Source organism: Hibiscus syriacus, unplaced genomic scaffold, assembly GCF_006381635.1.
Source record: "Hibiscus syriacus cultivar Baekdansim isolate YM2019G1 unplaced genomic scaffold, ASM638163v2 tig00112293_pilon, whole genome shotgun sequence".
NCBI classification, from domain to species: Eukaryota; Viridiplantae; Streptophyta; class Magnoliopsida; order Malvales; family Malvaceae; genus Hibiscus; species Hibiscus syriacus.
In genome coordinates, this window is record NW_024063296.1 from 1,681,010 (window position 1) to 1,699,722 (window position 18,713).

At 33.3% G+C, this 18,713-nt stretch overlaps 1 protein-coding gene and 1 pseudogene across 2 annotated transcripts; both read right to left on the reverse strand.

Annotated features, from left to right (window-relative positions):
* Positions 1–4,784: 4,784 nt before the first annotated feature.
* LOC120177562 lies at positions 4,785–8,105 on the reverse strand (annotated as a pseudogene).
* A 2,448-nt stretch (positions 8,106–10,553) lies between these two features.
* LOC120177661 (casein kinase 1-like protein HD16) lies at positions 10,554–17,121 on the reverse strand. Of its 2 annotated transcripts, XR_005521448.1 has the most exons (19): positions 16,562–17,121; positions 16,302–16,415; positions 16,142–16,215; positions 15,953–16,022; positions 15,313–15,368; positions 15,153–15,224; positions 14,809–14,903; positions 14,655–14,721; positions 14,358–14,487; positions 14,062–14,280; positions 13,821–13,963; positions 13,571–13,745; positions 13,304–13,394; positions 13,067–13,224; positions 12,778–12,966; positions 12,497–12,694; positions 11,524–11,629; positions 11,345–11,406; positions 10,554–10,571 (listed from the first exon to the last, which is right to left on the reverse strand). XR_005521448.1 is itself a non-coding variant. In XM_039183735.1 (16 exons), exons 1-16 carry the CDS (start codon positions 16,916–16,918, stop codon positions 12,635–12,637), a joined length of 2,070 nt encoding a protein of 689 aa, XP_039039666.1. In that variant the 5' UTR covers positions 16,919–17,121; the 3' UTR covers positions 12,242–12,634. The 2 variants fall into 2 exon arrangements, 1 of the variants encoding a protein (XP_039039666.1); XM_039183735.1 differs by lacking the exons at positions 10,554–10,571; positions 11,345–11,406; positions 11,524–11,629 and having other exon boundaries at positions 12,242–12,694.
* Positions 17,122–18,713: the final 1,592 nt, after the last annotated feature.

An 18,713-nucleotide genomic window follows, 5' to 3' on the forward strand; every position in this document is an offset into this window, starting at 1 on the left:
GGCATCACCTTGCTCTCCCCCGAGCATCGTCCTTGGTCTAAGTCCTTCCAAGAAGGTCTTGAGCGCACCCCATTCACTCATTTCTCCCTTACATATGAGCATCTCCCTCTTGAGCTCATCCACTTCGTTTCTCAAAGCCATCACTCCTACTCGAATCTGGCTTCTTTTGGATCGGTTCTAACATTTCCTGCGAACCACCGTGTATTAGAACACCTCCGTTGACAAATTCGTATCGCCGACCAAATTTTACTATTCACGAAATTCATTACTCACGTGAATAGTAACCTCGTAGAAAAACCGAAAAAATCACCACCAAAACCTCTTGATACCAGTTGTTGGGAAATAAAATGAGTAATTTCCCTATAATCAGATTAGTGAGAATGCGAAATAAAAGCGGAAAAATAATACCCGAAATTGATAACGAAGTTCGGCCAATTATGCCTACGTCTATGGACTGCTGCATATCTTTTACTAAGAAAAGAAAATTTACAGGTGTTTACAAAATACTCATAACTAACAAGAAAACTCTCTAGTATTAGGAGAAAGAAATGATTTGGGATGATTTTGAAGCTAAATGAGTTAGGGTATTTATAGTTGAAGCTTAAGGACTAATCTTTGAAAATACCCTAAAGTGCAGGGACTAAAGTGCAATATTCCCAAGCCAAAAAAATCGACAAAAGCAGCCATCGAAATCGGTGCATCCTTTCTTGACTTTGTTGGTGCATCATTTCTTGACTTTCAACACACGCTGCAGCTTTACCTCTAGTTCTATATTTACACTCAAACTAATAGAAAGATTCATAATCTGATGTTGCTCCAACTTCCAGTGAGCCACTACGACTCGAGTTGAAATACCAAAGAAGTGTTGCTCATTTAACCTTTTCAAGGATCCCTTCAGCCTCTTTAATTTAAAGAATAGGATCTGAGAAGGATTATCATGAGCATGCTCAGTCTAAGACGCTTTCACCACCTCTAGAAAATTAGGGTGATTAACCCAAAAATTAAAAAACTTGAAAGGCTTCAATTGACCCACAAGAACTTTCTTGGCCAACAACACCAACGCATGGGCACTTCAGTCAACGGCTAGAAGCAGTTGGTCAAATAAAATAGTCAGTACCATACATTTTGATGCAAAGACCACATTTGGCAATTGAAGAGATGTTTCGTTTCCCATCCTTTTAATTTCTATTTGTCATATTCTATGGTTAGTGTCTGTATCATATATAAATTGTGAACTAAGTCCATATACTTCAATATAATTAATTTTAATACTTTCCAAAAATTTTAAATTTGAATCACGGTTCAATTAATATACATACAATATAGCTAAATTACATGATGTAAATGATATAGAGATAATATAACTAAACCACATGGCTCGAAGTTATCAAACAACATAGATAATATAACTAAATCTACATCTAATGTATAGCATAATTTAGTTTAACATACTTCACAACTATTTCTCTAGATCATGATTATGCATGAATATTGGACCCGAATTTGATAGATTTTGATCCAATTAGAGATAGAACTTTTTTTAAAAGATTCGTGTTGGGTTGAGTTTATGATGAAAAGTACCTAACTCAAATTGACTAAAAATAATAATATATTTAAATTTTATATATTTATAGATAATTGATATAACACCACTCTATTTATATTCTTTTCAATTAGATCTATATTTTATATAATAAAAATAATTATATATATTTTTGGCAGGATCAGACGGACTAAGAACTTTTACCTTAAAAATTGAAATAAATTTCAAATCAAGTATAACTTTCCTAAATCTAGGTCGGGTAAGATGACGAATGGAAGACTATACTTAGATACATTTCAAATGAGCTAAAAGCATGGTCCGACCCAACCCATTAGCATCCTTAATCATGACTATAATTTCAAAATCTAAAAAGTACAAGATTAGAATCCTCGATAGGTTGCATTTTGTTCACCCATTCTACAAAATTTGTTCTTGAAAATTAGTACGAGTATTAAATTAAAATTAGTGATTATTGCATGATCTAAGGAGCATTTTATCATTTTTATAAAATATTTCAGAGCACATGTGTTATATCATTACCCTGTAAATTAAAACAATCATGGATACTAAATAAATAAAATCAATAAACTAAACTAGAACTAAGCTAAAATTACAGGGACTTGTTGGTAAATAGTTTGAATTTATTTAATGATAACTAAACTACTTAGTAGCTAGAATAAGTATCGCATAAAACAAAGGTGGCCTAGAATGTAAATTAATCATCTTTTACATGTAATTATTTTAGGGATTAAAACAAAATTAACCTATAAGTCTTTGGTTTAAATAGTTATGTTTGCAGGTGTGCATTGTCAATAATGAATAAAAAATTAAAAAATATTCCCACATATTACTTTATAATCATCCTAGACTATTAAAAAAATTACAAGATGAATATGACATTACATATAATATAATTACCAGTAAATAATCATAAAGTTTAATGAGAAAAGGGTAACTTTTACCCCTATAATATTATTTTCGCATCAATTTAACATTCGAAGTTGCTCAATTGCATCATTCTATACCTACCCTTAACTTAAAACCCTAAACCTAAATTCTAACTAATATTTATGATTTGGGATTTTAAATTAGGAATAGGGTATAGAATTGTACAATTAAACAACATTAAAGGCTAAATTGATATAAAAGTACGATAGATGCGAAAATGACTACAGAAGAAAAGGTAACCATTAAGTCAAATTTAATCAACTTATATTAGTATTTCTTACAATTTTACGTACTTTCGTTTTTGAAATTTATTGTCTTTTATTGTTTTATTCTTCGGTCAATTTGTTGAAACACCGCATTTTTCTTGATTTAAGTTTTTGATGCTCGATTTAAAAAAAAACTTCTGATATTAATTTTACAACATATACCCGATTATTAATTCAGTTGGGTTTGATAAAAAAAATTCAGTTGGGAAACTATAATTATTTTAGATAATAATAAATATAATGGTATTTTTATTTTTATAGTTTTTTAACAAAAATAAATTATCTAAGAATTAAATACGAAATTATAGACTTATATGTATGTATATATCATTTATCATGGAGATGAAAAGAAAGTCTGAATCTAATAATCAAATGAGACATTAGAATTTATTTTTTGGTAACAAAAGAAAAGGCTGCGTTAATGACAGTCGAAACTGCTTCTCCAGAGGTTCATATCCTGTCGGTGACATTAGAATTTTTTTAATTAAGGTTGAAGATTCAAACTCTAACATTATAAATGAAACAATAAATTCTAATAATATTTAATTTAAATTAATCAATCAAAAGATCAATAAAAAATTTTAATCATATTTTTTACTCATATTTCGACCACAATGTTAAAAATTCGAAGGAAAGTCGGAGTTCTTATCCACATAGCTTCTATGAATTGCTGAATATTGACTTGCACTGGAAACAAAAAAACTAGGGATAAAAAATTGGTATCCGACGTTATTGTTCCAACAAATATCCAAACCATGAAGGAGTCTAGGGTCAACATTTGATCGAGTCGAGTCCAATCAAAAGATTTCGAGTTATTTAAAATGACAAGTCGTATTTTCTGACTTAAACTTAACTTAAAATTTTTTAAGTCAAGTCAAGTTTAAGAATTCGAATAGTGTTATTTGAGTCGAGTTATTCAATTTTCTATACAAAATTTATTGCAATTATTTATAGTATTATGACAATTTACAATGTTATTTATATCAAATACAACATAAAATTACAAAATATATTTACAATATTATATTTTAAAGAATACATTTTGAGGGTAAAATAACGATGAAAGTACAAAAGAGTCGATGAATTGATAGGATGAAAAAAATTACAAATAATTGGAATCAAAATATCAAATTGAGTGAAATGCAAAGTTAATAGACTAAATAAAGAGAGTATTTTTTATAAAAAAATAAGAATTGAAGTTACATATGTATTCTATAGTGATATAGGAGCATATTATTCATATTTGGTAAAAAATTAACTTAAAATGAATGAGGAATTGAACAAATAAATAAATCAAAGACTACCAATAGGGGTTGATTCAAGTGGTAAGCAGCTTAATATTACTTAAGCAATGTCTCGAGTTTGAGTCTTTATGTATGCAGAAAATTTCTGTTGGGAATTTTATCCTGCAAAACTAAGTGTGCAACGTAGGTCAGTTCGAATTAGTCAAGGCGAATCCTTAAAATAATGAGAACAAAAAAAAAATCAGACTAAATCGTAAACTTGTCAAAGTAGTTAGCCAATTTTTAGTTTTTCAAGTAATTAAAAATTTTTAAATTTCAACTCGAACTAAAAAATCGAATCGATATCTTAATTGACTCGAATAATTCGAAATTAAAAAAATTCGAGCGGAGATTTACTCTTTCGTACGAAGGACATGGTAAAACACTACTAACCAAGGTCCAATTCTATCTTTAGTACCTGAACTATGGACGAGTAATGGATTTAGTCCTATAATTTTATCAGTTTTAGTCTTGTATTTCCCAGATTTTAAAATTTTAATTGACCAAAATCATATAGTTACATTTATATCTGGACGACATTAGAGATGGACACAAAATTTTATATTAAAGGTGGATTTATAAAACTTCAAGATCAAAAACAAATCATCTATAAAAAAAATCTAAATTATATGAGGATTTAATGATATATTACTCGAGGAATAATTTATTTGGGGTCTGCTCATGTCTCAACAATGTTATAATGGGAGCCGAGATAATATGAATGTAGAGTATCAAAATCGAAATTCAGAGGCAGGATGTGTAGACAGGATTGTACGTGCAGCTGTCAGCGTATTTAACCAGATCTTTAGGCGGAGGAAGGTGAGATGCCAGCCCTAGTATGTCAGCAACAACACATCAGTTTAGTAAAGACAATTTGTGCCGGTGTTAATATTGGATACGAGTATTTTTTCGACTCACCTCGTATGCCTTGGCAGCAACCTTTGGGGCGATTTTAGCCGAGATCTTTCTGATGTTGGAGAATGGTGGGTAAATTAGTCCCTTTCCCAAGTGCTCCTCCGTCACTTGAGAAGCCAAAGCTTTCGCTGCCGCGACAAATAAAAGAAAAGCAGTTAAGTCCGTTTGCTCACTATTTGCAGGGCTAGAAAGATGACCAAAGGTGGCTTGATGGACTTACAGGCAGCCAAAAGCACGTCTTCTTGTACACGGATAGCACCGGATATGATCAAACCCAAACCAAATCCAGGGAAAATGTAAGCATTGTTAGCCTGAAATTTACATTGAACATGGAGATGTTAAAGTTGGTTTTTAGAACCTAGAGACGAAACGAAACTACATTGTCGAAACTTCGAAAACGCGCAAGGGACAGACGATGGTTACCTGGCCGGGAACGAAAACTTTTGCCCCTGTATTCAAAGGGGTCAATGGACTTCCACTTGCAAAGATTGCACGACCCTGAAGATTGAAAACAGAATTGGTAAGAAAGAGTGCTCTTTTTAAGAGTCGATTTATCTGATTCCTTATAAAATTCGAATAAAGCTTATGAGCTTAAAGAACATAGAAAAAAATTGAATGTCATATACCTCGCTCCATGTATATGCTTCTTCTTCTGTACATTCAGCTTGTGAGGTCGGGTTCGATAGAGCCATGATAAGAGGTTTCTGAAAGTCCATCAAAACTCTTCGGTTAGGTAATGTCAACATGCATGCATATATACACATAGCATATATACACATATGTATGCACATACATATATACATACATACATACATAACGATATATTTAGGAAGAGAAATTGAAAGAACCTCATTGATGGCTGCCATTGCCTCAACAACCTTCTTTGTGAATTGTTTTCCCACTCCAGATGTTCCAATCAAGACCATTGGTTCAATTGCCTTGTTAATCAAGTAAGGTGAGAAGGAACATATGGATATGTAAATGGAGCAGTTCTTGAATTGTGAAAAATTCGAGTCAAGTTGCTCACCTTGACAGCATCTACGAATTTCGTGACAGGTTCATGCCAATGAGCCCAAGGTTTTTTGAAGTGTTGAAGCGACTGCTTACGAGACTCGACGATCAACCCCTGCCGTACAACTCAAACTCATCACTGGTGAGAAAGGGATGACACAAAGAAGCCAAATTAGGAAAGATCTAAGAATCTTATATACATGATGTTCGGATGAGATTCACAGTACCTTTGAGTCTACAAGCCAAATCTTCTTGCGATTCTCTTCGATCGGATTTCTTTTCAGTCAAGAAACAGTACATGTTGAGCCATAAACCCGATGAAGCGGATCCTTACCATAAGAAAAGATGGACACTTCTTACCTGCTTCGACATCTCGAGAGCTATTAGCTCTGCAATACCAGTTCCAGCCTATTTGCAAACAGACGATTCAGTCCAAGTATTGTTTAGAGAAGTGTAATTTCCTTAATGGAATTGTCTTAATTGGGCCTTACCTCTCCGGCACTGAGGAACAAGAACCGATGGTCAGTGAGAGTATGTAAAATCTTCCCAACAGCTCAAATGCATTGTGGTTTGCAAAATCTTCAAACTGAAAACAGTACTCATCTTATTCGTCGAGTATGTAAAACTCAGAAACGAAACAGCTAAATGAGTGTCAGCACTGTTACCTGTATTAATACTTTCTCTCCGTAATTCTGCTTAACTGCAGACATGAACTCGTGAAGAAGCACAGCATCTTCCTACACCATGGATACCGATGTAACTCGGTAAGTATTTTATGTATGACTGGATGTTAAGCATACAGAAGCAAAGAAGAAACCTGCCCAGTTGCCCTCTGTTGTCTGAGGCCGATGTAAAACTTGCCGTTTAACAACTTCTCGTTGTTCGTCCCAACATCGATAGTAACAGGCAAGCACTGCAGATATTAAATGGACCAACATACATCGGTTGTGTACTAAAAAACACGGAAAATCGATCACAAAACTAGGTGGCTTAAGCAATTCTTACAGCAGATGTGCGAACTCCTCCTAGAGCTGTGTATAGAGAGTTTTCCTACAGGTATTCCCATCCCCTGATACAATCATAATATCAAAATTCATATAAGTCGATTTGGTCACGGTTCTAGCTCACATGTCCTATTACTTGACAACCGAGATCTCCGAGCCCCAAAATTCTCTCGCCTTCGGTGACGACGATGACTTGGACACGTCTCTCCAGCTTTCAATACTTCAAGAATCTTCCCCCTGATAGATTTGTGATACTTAGTTGCTGTTATGCAATTGCAGCATACATACAAAGGACATGAACAAACACATACTTATCTTTCAAACTGATGTAAAGACCCTGAGGGCACCGGAAAATGCTCCCGTACTTTTGGCAAGCCTCGCCGACCGTCGGAGTGTAAATAACCAGTAGAAGCTCCTCCACATTGTCGATGAGAAGCTTGTAGAAAAGCCGTTCATTCCTCTCCTGTAAAATGCGAATTCGACGATCAGTAAGGTAAGTGCAACGAGTCAGTCAGTTTGAACAACGAGGATGCAAGGCATGAACTAGTGTACCTGAAGATCCATCATGGCCATGTACCGTTGCAAAGGAACTTTGTACTGCCGAAGGATATGCATCAGCCTTTTCTGCTGAAGCTCCTGACCGAGAACGGCGGGCGGCAGGAGGCCGAGGAGATAGTGAGCAGCTCGCACTTTCTCGTTGAAAACAAGCCCCTTGTTGTGACGCGGGTCTCGCATCAATGTATATCCACTACAACAATAGAAAATATTTAAATTATATAAAAATTAAAATTTTCAAAAGCGTTAACCCCTAAACCCCTCAAAGATCTAACTTGAGTAGGAAGATTACCAAGATTTTCAAATCATGTCAGATTTCTTTGGATCTATAATTATGAACATTAAACATCAATTATGACCAGAAGTTGGGAATTTAACCATCATCAGTTGAAGCAAAAACATATAAGAACATCACCTAGCAACAGTGACAGTGACAGGCTGATCCACTGTGGCAGTGGCACAATCCTCAACACCACCACCAGATTTGTTATCCACTAAATTATCACTGTTCATCATTGTTCTCAGCAATAACAAAAAACCAGATTTTTTTTTCAGAAAACTTGAAAGAAGAAACACAGCAAAGGAACAAGCTTTTTGCCTGTATGTTTCCAGAAACAAAAACCAACCCTTTTTTATAGGTGAAGTAAAAAAAGGCATAAAATGGAAGTCAAAGCTTTTGGTTGCTGATTGCCACGTTGAATGAGAAGATTCTTTGGACAATTATATTTGGATTTATGTAATTAATATAAATTTGATGAGAAAAGAACAGACTTTGTGGAGTTCATTAATCAAACGTGCAATATGGAAATAATAATAATCAAAATAATGTTTCATAGTACCAACAAATGTTTCAACGAAAGCATCCTGAGAAGAACGTGGAAAACACAGGCTGATTGCTGCATTTCTAATTCTAATATTTCGATCATGGAATCAATAATAATTTTAAAATGTGTTACATTAAATTTTATTATTAATTCATCTAAAGTTATATATTTTTAACTCAAATTCTTGGTTGAACTAGAATAACTTATGCGGTTTCATCCAAGTGCTTCGTAATATGATTTTTTTTCTAGTAATATAGATTACATAGAATCAGGCTTGATTTTGTTTAATAGTAAACTTATTTATGGATCGAATCAATCTAATTTATGTAAATAATAAATTAGTTGACCCTATTCCCATATGTAACGGAATGAGGGAAGACCTCCTAATTTATGTAAATAATGTTTTTTAATTAATTTTTTATTTACTAATAACTATTGTATGATGCATCTTTTTCCCTTATTTCTATTTCATGTTGACTAAGAATCTATTTGTTAATAACTAATTTTTAACTAATTTATATAATGCTGTTGTAAACAACCCCCATTTCAAATATATATGAAACATCACCATCATCATCATTATTGTTGACTCTGCTACACTTTAGTAGGAAATATTATCCACTTCTAAAAATATATATAAGATGTATAAGGTTCTGGAATTTTACAAACTATTATTATTTAAAAAAATATAAATTAACTATTTAGCTTGGTAAGTGAATTTTATACTGTTTTGTCTCAAGTTTGCATTTACTTCTCTTTTTAGAACTAATGGCTGGATATATGAGACCATGACGTGTGCAAATCAAAGCGAACATTACATCATTCACCTAGATTATTATAAACGAAAGAACTTTAGTCCCAGAGAAGAATTCGAGCAACATAATCAGTCCTAATTCGAATAACATTGTCTATCCTCGTTCGAGTAACATTGAAACATTGTCTGTCCTTGTTCGAGCAGGCAGCATTGCAACATTGCAACATTGCAACATTGCAACATTGCCTGCCCTGGTTCGAGCAACATTGTCTGTCCTAGTTTGAGCAGGCATTGTTTGTCCTAGTTCAAGCAGGGCACAGCAGGCATTGTCTGTCCTCTCAAACATCGCCTACCCTAGTTCGAGCAGAGCATTGCCTGTGTTTCATTGTTGTTGTTTGTGTCACCAGATCACCCGGGGAATGGAGGCAAAGTTCACTTAGGGTCTGTTTGTTTTCCGTAATTGGAATTACGGAATTGGTTTTCCCCGAATTCCCGTGTTTGTTTCACGTAATTCGTTTTCCGGAAAATGTTTTCCCGTGTTTGTTTCACGTAATTCGTTTTCCGGAAAACGTTTTCCCGTGTTTGTTTCACGTAATTCGTTTTCCGGAATGTAATTCATTTTCCTAGTAACAGAATTTCCTTTGTGTTTTCTGGAAAATGACTTACGGATTCATTTTCCGTAAGTCATTTTCCGAACTTTTCACTTCAAAACAAAAACACTCAAAATAATTTTATTTTATGAATTTAATATTAATAAAATATTTTAATATCATTTTCATCAAAATATTAATTATTAAAATATTTAAAATATATTTATTAATATTTATAATAATATAATATTATATTTTTAATATTATATAAAATAATCAATTCTATTATAATAATATAAGATATTATATTTTTATTTTAATAATATATAATAATTTTTTTTATATATTTAATAATGAATAATATTATTTATATATTTCAATAATATTTTAGTAAAGATATTAAAATATACTAATTAATATTTTTAAAATATAATATAATACTATTACTTTAATAAATAATTAATATAATTTATAAAATTTTATTTCACTAAAATATACCGAAAAAATGTTTAAATAACATCTTCCAAACATCATAAAACGTTTTCCAGATATTTTCCAGAAATGTAATTCATTTTCCAGAAATGTAATTCATTTTACAGAAATGTAATTCATTTTCCAGAATTCAAATTCCAGTAATTCATTTTCTAGTAATTCAAATTCCAGTAATTCAAATTCCAATAATTCATTCTCTGGAAAACCAATTACAGCTAAACAAACAGACCCTTAATTGTTCTTTAGTGCCATGAAGATTGATCCATTCTCAAATACCAGTATGTCAGAATCTATCAATTCTTAAGTTCGACCGGTCAATTACAAATCCATGCCACGATCTGACCAATTACAAATACCAGCAGCACAAATCCCCGCCTCTGGAAAAACTGCAAAAGAATCGCCGCAATTACTGATCAATGATCTTAATATTTCTTTAGTCATGGAAAAGCAAAGACATCACTGGCATGATTCAACAATTCTCGAATTAATTTCACACTGATGTTACTCTGCAAGAACTAAAATTGCAAATCTCGACGAAGAGGGCGACGATAAAAGAAAGTGGTTAATGCATAATGCGACTTAACACATGCTAGCTGTTTGCTTCAGATTTCTTTGTCCGGAACGAGGACAACCATGTAACATACTTGAGACAGTGACTGTGCTCTAACTCTTACTTTTGCTTTAAGCACCCATGTTTGACGCATAACTAAACACTAGTCCTCCAAATACTCAATTCAAGTATATACCTACATCCGAAACTTACACCAAAGTCCGAGAACCAAGGTTACTACAGATCGTCACAAACACCCCACTATATTAGAGGTTCCCAAACTAAGAAAGCAAGTGAACACAATCACAGTTAGCATGCTATGCTGCTTATTTATATGACACGTCCCTGAACTAGAAAGTAAACTCTCCAACTCCTCCACACCCCATGCGGAGATTTCAAACCGATATTCTAGATTATTTAAGCCAAAAGGTGTTACAAAAGGTGCTTAGTTATCATATGCCAAAAATAACTACATGCACCAGTCTAAAATCTGTTGTAGCACGACATATGTCTGAAGGGATGGATGCTTTTATTTCAGTATGACATCAGTCACAATTATATAAAGGTAATATTAGATATGAATTGCTGAAAAAGCCATGATATGCTTACCATTTCCGAGGCAAGAAAAACAGAGTTGATTCTTCATAAGACTGATGAACTTGTAGACGTACCTGAAAAATACATGGCAAAATATTGAAAATGAATCAATACATGCACAAGAATTGCAGCAGCAAAGAATGATATTAGGCTCACTATTATAATCACATTAACCATGGAAAGTTCCTTACCAAATCAAATATTGGTTGGTCTCCCCACAATTCTTTCGCAGAAACTTTTAGGCAATATAAAAGGGCCTGAACGGCATTTCTTCTTTTGAGATTTTGACCTTCGTTACTGAAACAGAACCATCCCATAGGATCACATGTTGGGAGCCTTGATAGATAATCACCACAAAGCACCATTTTGAAGTCTAAACTCCAAAATAGAGTGTTAAGATACATAAATGACCAATTATAAGCTACACTGCCAATGGCATTATCGGACTATATCAGCAAATATACAAATAGCCACAATGGCATTCAAAAGCTAGCACAGGACCTGTAAAAATGGCACACTGAAATATCACATCTTCAAATATTTGAAAGCATTGATATATCAATTTTTAGCATGCACCAAGTCGAAACAAAAAAACGTGAAATCTCCACTCTGGAAATAATAATGGGAAGAAAACATCTAGCCAACCAAATTCGGAAAATTGCGTTTTGGCAAAAGGAAGAGATGGATGTGCTTGCATTAATAACAACCGTCTACAAGATAATCGGATGGATAACGGAAATGGGAACAATAACATCAACTACAGCCCAAAATCAATAATACTGTTGCTTAAAATTATATAAAACAAGTAAAATTCTCTTTAGGGTCAAATCAGACATCCCAGAAGTGAAAGGGTGGAAGATCATTTTGATCTTATCCAGAAACAAAGCTAGAAATAGTACATAGATTGAATGACTGAAAGCATCTAGGGTCCAGCATAAAAACATCAATGCATGTTTCTCGCACACTGACAATTAAAGTTAACCTGACCACTTGCCTTCAACCAAGAAATTATGACTTCAAAACTATACAAGGTAAGAACATCCTCATCTAAATAGAGAATATATAAGAATTTAGCTCAAATATTTTCAACTTGATTGGATGACAGTGCACAGGTGTTTGATTAGATGCTACATAAAAGTGACAATAAAGTAGAAATTTGCATACATCAACTCTCTAATGCTGTGATCAGTCAATCTGGCTAAAGAGCTTAGTTTTTTAAAAACTGAAGCAGTAGAACCGTCCCTCGCTGTTCAAGTGCAAGATCAACCAAAATGAGTGGCATCTGAACAAAACTTTGCAAGTTCATGAAACAGTTCGACCATAACAAACTGATGCAATATAGAGATTCTTTGCCCATTTATCCTGGAGAAGAAAGCCCCACGTAAGCATTTAGACATTCAGGAAAAAAGGAAGAAATAAGCTACTGATAAAGTTGAAGTAAATACCTTTACATGAGTGCTTGGGAAAGCAGAAGTTCTAAGGGTCTCCTGAGTCTCATCTGCAGGTTTTCTTCTTGGAACACTAAGAACAAAAGCCGCTTGATCCCAAGTTGCAGCAGTTGATGTGATGCGATAGCCACTATCCCACCTCCGGTGAATACCTTCACTAGGATATAGAAAATCTAATTCTACAACCTAAAAGTGAACCAGAACAAGATACAGTAAGGCTGTAAGCTTTTCATTCAACACAAAAAATGGAATGGCACTGAACAGATATTCTAAAAATTCAATAAACCTGGTCAGAAAATGGAGCACCGCGTGACATAACAATTGCCCATTTGCTTCCAGCAGTGGCCATGGCAGTCACATAAAAACCCTCCCTCCACTTTTTGTTGATCCATTTGAAAGGAAATGAATCACTAACTTTGTAGGATTGCTGCAAATACTGGATCCCTACGTTCAATAAATCAATAGAAATAAAATAGATGTATATTAAAAAAATAGAAACTTCCCAAGGGAAAGCTAAACTAACCTTTAGACATTACAACTAAAGAACTCCCGTTATTAGCTCCTGCGATTGCACTGATGTAGTAATTCTTCTCCCATTGCTCCATAATCCACTCCTTCAAAGAGTAATAAAATTGGTAGATGAATATTTGTGCTAAACCAATAAGAGCTATTTACAATTATGTTTGACATATATTACTAAGAGCAAACATCAAAATAGCATACAAATGATGTGTAATAATATAGCAGAACTGCAATAGATAAGCCTCAGAATCAAAAGAGCATAACCAACCTTATGAAGAAAGTATGGAGAGAGTTCATAAACTTGAGCAGTGAAGCCAGTGCCAGCATCCATAATAAGAGCCCACAGGTTAGAACAAGAAGCCACACAGCTGATAAATAACCCATCTTCATTTCCTTTCTCAATATGCTGGGGAAGCCTCACATCTGCTACATTATAATGATATCTATAACAGGAGATAGAAATTATTAACACCTATTCTTATTATAACTGGAAAAGCTTGATGATGATTCTTACATACCTTTGCTTCATAGGCATACGAGCATTATACACACTAATCCACTGAGTTGCAGGCATACCCATTCGGACCTTTTTCTTCGGCTGTTCATCCTCTTCCTCCTCCATTGTTAATCGTCCCCTCTTTTGTCCTACTTGATATATAAGCTTCAAGAAAAATATATATATGTTCAATAAATTCCAACAATTTAGATATATTTATTTTCAATGACAAGTTAGTCAAATAATGTAGACGCAAAGAGTACCTTCTGAGCACCTTCAGTATTTATTGGCCTAATATCAGGATTTGGACCAACAATCCCATCAAAAAGAGAGATATATTTTGCATAATTTGGTTCCTCGTCAAACTTCAAATTCACAACATATTCAACAAACTGTCTGAATGGTGCAGGGCAAAAGCAACACAAAGTTTCTGGAGAAGTGGCCATCTTCTTCTTACAAACAAGAAAGCCTTTATTTTCACCCTAGAATAACAACTTGATCAGAAAGTAAGAGATAATAGATAATTACAAGCAGAAAGTTATGTTACAAAAATGCAAACCTGATATCCTTGCCATGGTAACCGACCACGGAGGAGAAATATGAGCGTGTACGCCAGAGACTCTAGGTCATCTCTCCGACAACCAGTTCTACCAAGATGTGCATGCACACTAGCATATCGTACAGTTCCCCTGTGGGTATTGGGTAAAGAAATAATCAATAGCAGTTGACCATAACCTCGAAAATAGAAAAAGAAAATGAAGTTCAAAGCTTAGGATAAATTAGCAAAGAAAATAATACACACAAAAGGAGAAGAGAAGCATGCAAAGATAACAGATAACAATTTTATCAACTTTACCTGAAAACATCAGGACGTTGGTCATACTCCACATGTTGACCAGTCGAACTATCTTGCCATTTGGTAGCTGTTAAGTCAAAAGAGAAATGTAACGGTAAAAAATCACTTCGATCTGAATAGAAATAGATCTAAAAAGAAAGTTTATGCAGCTTACCTAATCCAAGGTCAACAAGAAAAAGTTTCTTCTCGTCTGGAGTTCCAGGAGGACCAAGCAAGAAATTTTCAGGCTTCACATCCCCATGCACATATCTAACAGGCATAGAAGCAACAGAATTATAGCACCAAATGTGTTTATTTCACAAAAAAAAAGAATAAATAAATACAGAGCATGAAGATTCATAATAACTGCTACCCAAAACTTATGATAGAGACCTCAATTCAGAGGACTGATTATCAGCATTTATCAATTAAAGCATATAAAACCTCTCAACAGAAATCTTCTTGCCATATCTTAAACCAAAACAAAAAAGTCACAAGCAAAGTATAAATATGCATCACCCTTTGGAGTGGATCTTCTCTAAGATTGATATGGCTTCAATGGCAATACATGCTACCATTTCGATAGACATCCTGGAATTGAAAAGATAAGGTACCATTAGATGGTTTCGGTGTTAATAAATAAAGCAAAATCTACCATGTAACTTTACAAGGAACACACGTGTGTGAGTTGTTGTTCCAAACATCCCATAAGCTAGGTCCAAGCATATCCATCACCTGTAAAAAAACATTGCAACACCTCAAGATAATACTGGGAAACCTGAAACACATACGCATATACATGTATATCGAACTCTGGCCGAGTTGTTGGCTATCCGAGCAGGATTATTATTCTTTTTCAAGTCTAGGTGGAGTTCGATGGGCAGACTAATGGTGGAGAGTGATAGTAGTAAAGCTGTGGAATGGATAAAGTGGCCGAGTGCTTCTCCTACGATTTTCAGTTTGCTAGTTAAGGAAATTAGTGAATTGGTCGAAGATAAGAGTGTTGTTGTTAAACATGTCAGTAGGATTGTGAATTGTAAAGCGGATGAATTAGCTAAGATAGGAATTGGTTGATCCTTTGTTTTTAGGTTCTTACAGGGTATTTTGTTTTGTTTGTTTTCTCTGTTATGTGCTGGTTATAATGTAATGTTTTATTTGGTAGTAATAAAATTACGAGGCACTCTTTTCCTCCTTCCAATGGCCGTCAAGTTACCTAAAGGTTTTTTGACGGTTATGAAGGTGGTTTTTAACGAGGCCTCCCATTCTTATAAAAAAAATGTATATCGAACTTAAGAGACTGCATTAAAGCAAACACATACCATAACATAGTAGTCACCTTGCCGACCCTTGTAATGAACTCGAGGAACACCATGGCTGCCACCAAGTGCACTGCACATTAAGAAAAATCATTGGTTAAATCACAAATGACATACAAGATACAACCCCAATTAATGAGGCTATGATAAAACTAAAACAATCATTAAAAATTGAGATGATAGGAATCTCACTTGTAAACTTGCCACTCATATGGTGGCCCATAATTACATCCTTTGCTACTTTTATGCTCAAATTTTAAAGCTACCTAAAATTCAAACATAAAAGGTTTAGCACATTTGAGATATGAACTACTCACTAAGAAATGGAATCTTCTATAATATTATTAGGTACCTCCAGAGCTCCAGGACCAGAAGCGCTAATTTGTCGACCAACATAGACTTGTCCAAAGCCTCCTTTCCCCAGTTTCTTCTCAATTCTATACATCGGGGAACCACCTACCGAAACCTGTTGCATCGAAAACAAAGAATAAAAATCCATTCTTAAGACTAATATGACTTCCTAAACTTAATTTTTCCTTTCTCAACAAAGAATAAAAATTTAAAAATATTAACAAAACAACAACTAAAGACAAGAAAAAAAATTAAAAAAACCTTTTCAGGAAGCGGAGCTGTGTTTCCTTCATCTTCAGCGCCCAGGCCCTTATCACCGCTACGGACGCCACTATCGAACTCGTTCATCTTCTTTTTGGCAACCTGTTCTGTCAAAACCCTAAGCTCTTCAATATACTCGTCCTCCTGTCTTTCCAACAGCATCGTTTCAAAACCGACACCGCTCAAAATATTATTGTATCCTTTACCGTTGATGTTAAGCTCGTTGTTATCAACGGCAGTGACAATCGCGTCCTCCTGTTTCCCCTTCTGTCCGGTTCTCCTCCGGCGAGCAATATCAATCGGGTTAGGGTTAACGGATGTCCGATTTTTTCGAGCGCGGCTACGCAGCTCAGGCATCGTACGGATTACATACGTCCATGACGGAAGGCAGCTTGGTGCAGATTATTTATGAAGGTTCTAGAATCATCGGGCATGGATATATATCCGATCGCCGGCTTTGATAGAAGTGTCTTAAAAACCCAAAAGAACCGGAAAATAAAAATCGAGTTTTCTTATTACAAAGATGTGTGAATTTAGGGTTAGAGGAGTGGAGGATTTTGGGGATCTAAAAAGATGAACGGATTCTCCTCTTTCTCTTCCTCTATTGTGCATGCGAGAGTGATGTGATGTGAAAGACGTAATGCTCTCTACCGATTACAATTTTTCCATTGGTATAATTTATTTTTAATACAATATTAAAATTTATCCGTTTTTATTTTTTCCAAATATTTTAATCATTATTATTTTATTTTTTATAAAAATTATTAATTGATTAATAATTATTTTTTGTTATCAAGATATATTTAATAAGTAGTTTTAATTAATTTATGTTATATATATTAAGCAATATATTTATAAAAATTTATACTTATAATATTCTATAATTTATATTATAACTAATACATTTTAAAAAATATAAATATATTATTGTTATAAATTTTTGTTTTTTATAATATCATATAATTTATACTATAATTATTATAATTGTAAATATATATATATATAACTAATTAAATTATATTTTAGTTTAAAAATAATTTTATTAATAACGTAATAGTTTTTTTTAATTATTCTAGTGATAAAGTATTGAAGACTTTTAGATATTCTTATTTAAGTTTTATAAAAAGATGAGTTAAAATAATTATTTTATCAAACAAATATTAATAGTATATTTTGATATTATGTTTTTACTTTTTTTATATATTATTACTAATATTCGATTAATTAGTCCACAAATTCAAAAGCTCTTATTGAATGATCCTCCAAATTAAAATTTCTTCATATATAATATTAGAATTCGAATAAGAAATTTGATATTTCATCCTACTAAACTAACATAATTGATTAAAATGACTAAGTCTCATTTTAGCATTTTAGTAATCATTAGCCTTTTTGTTTTTGATTTTTTTTTAGCTTTTTGGCCTCATTTTAAGGCAAAAATATCTTTAACTTTTAAATAGTATTTTAACCTTTATTTTTTAAAAAACAATTTGGCCTCATTCTAGCCCCATAGCGTTTCATTTTTGGGAAATAACATCTATTTTAGAGCACTAATTGTTTGTTAACTAATAGTTTCTATTCATGGAGGGACCTTTTTGTCTCAAAATGAAACATTGGATGCTAAAATGCTCCAAAAAAAATAGAGGACAAAATAATTATTTTAGTAAACATTGAAAGTTAGTTTTGATAATATGTGTAACATACAAATTCATAAGATAATAATGGCTCATTGACAAACTGACATTATTACAACTCAATTACGACATATCTTTGATGGTTGTGAGCATCTATCAATATATAACTTAAGGATCTAAAGTGAGGATAAGTCAAAAGGATGATCAAATAAATGTCATTTGGATTTGGACGGGTGATGTCAGATTTAATATGAAAAAAAAAGAAAAAATATGTAATATAAGAGCAAATGAAGAACATACTAAAAAAGAAATGTGTCATGTTATCACTTTAGATGCATAAGATTTATCACCTCAGTTGTTTGAAAAATAGACTGTTGCAAAATGAGGCGTTAACACAGATTGGAAAATGTTAAATAAAATATACAAAAATGGACGAGAATTGTATCGTGGTAATCTACTGCCTTATAAGCGAATTTGCCCCGATGTGTGTAACCACTACAATGGATGAATGGTCCCCC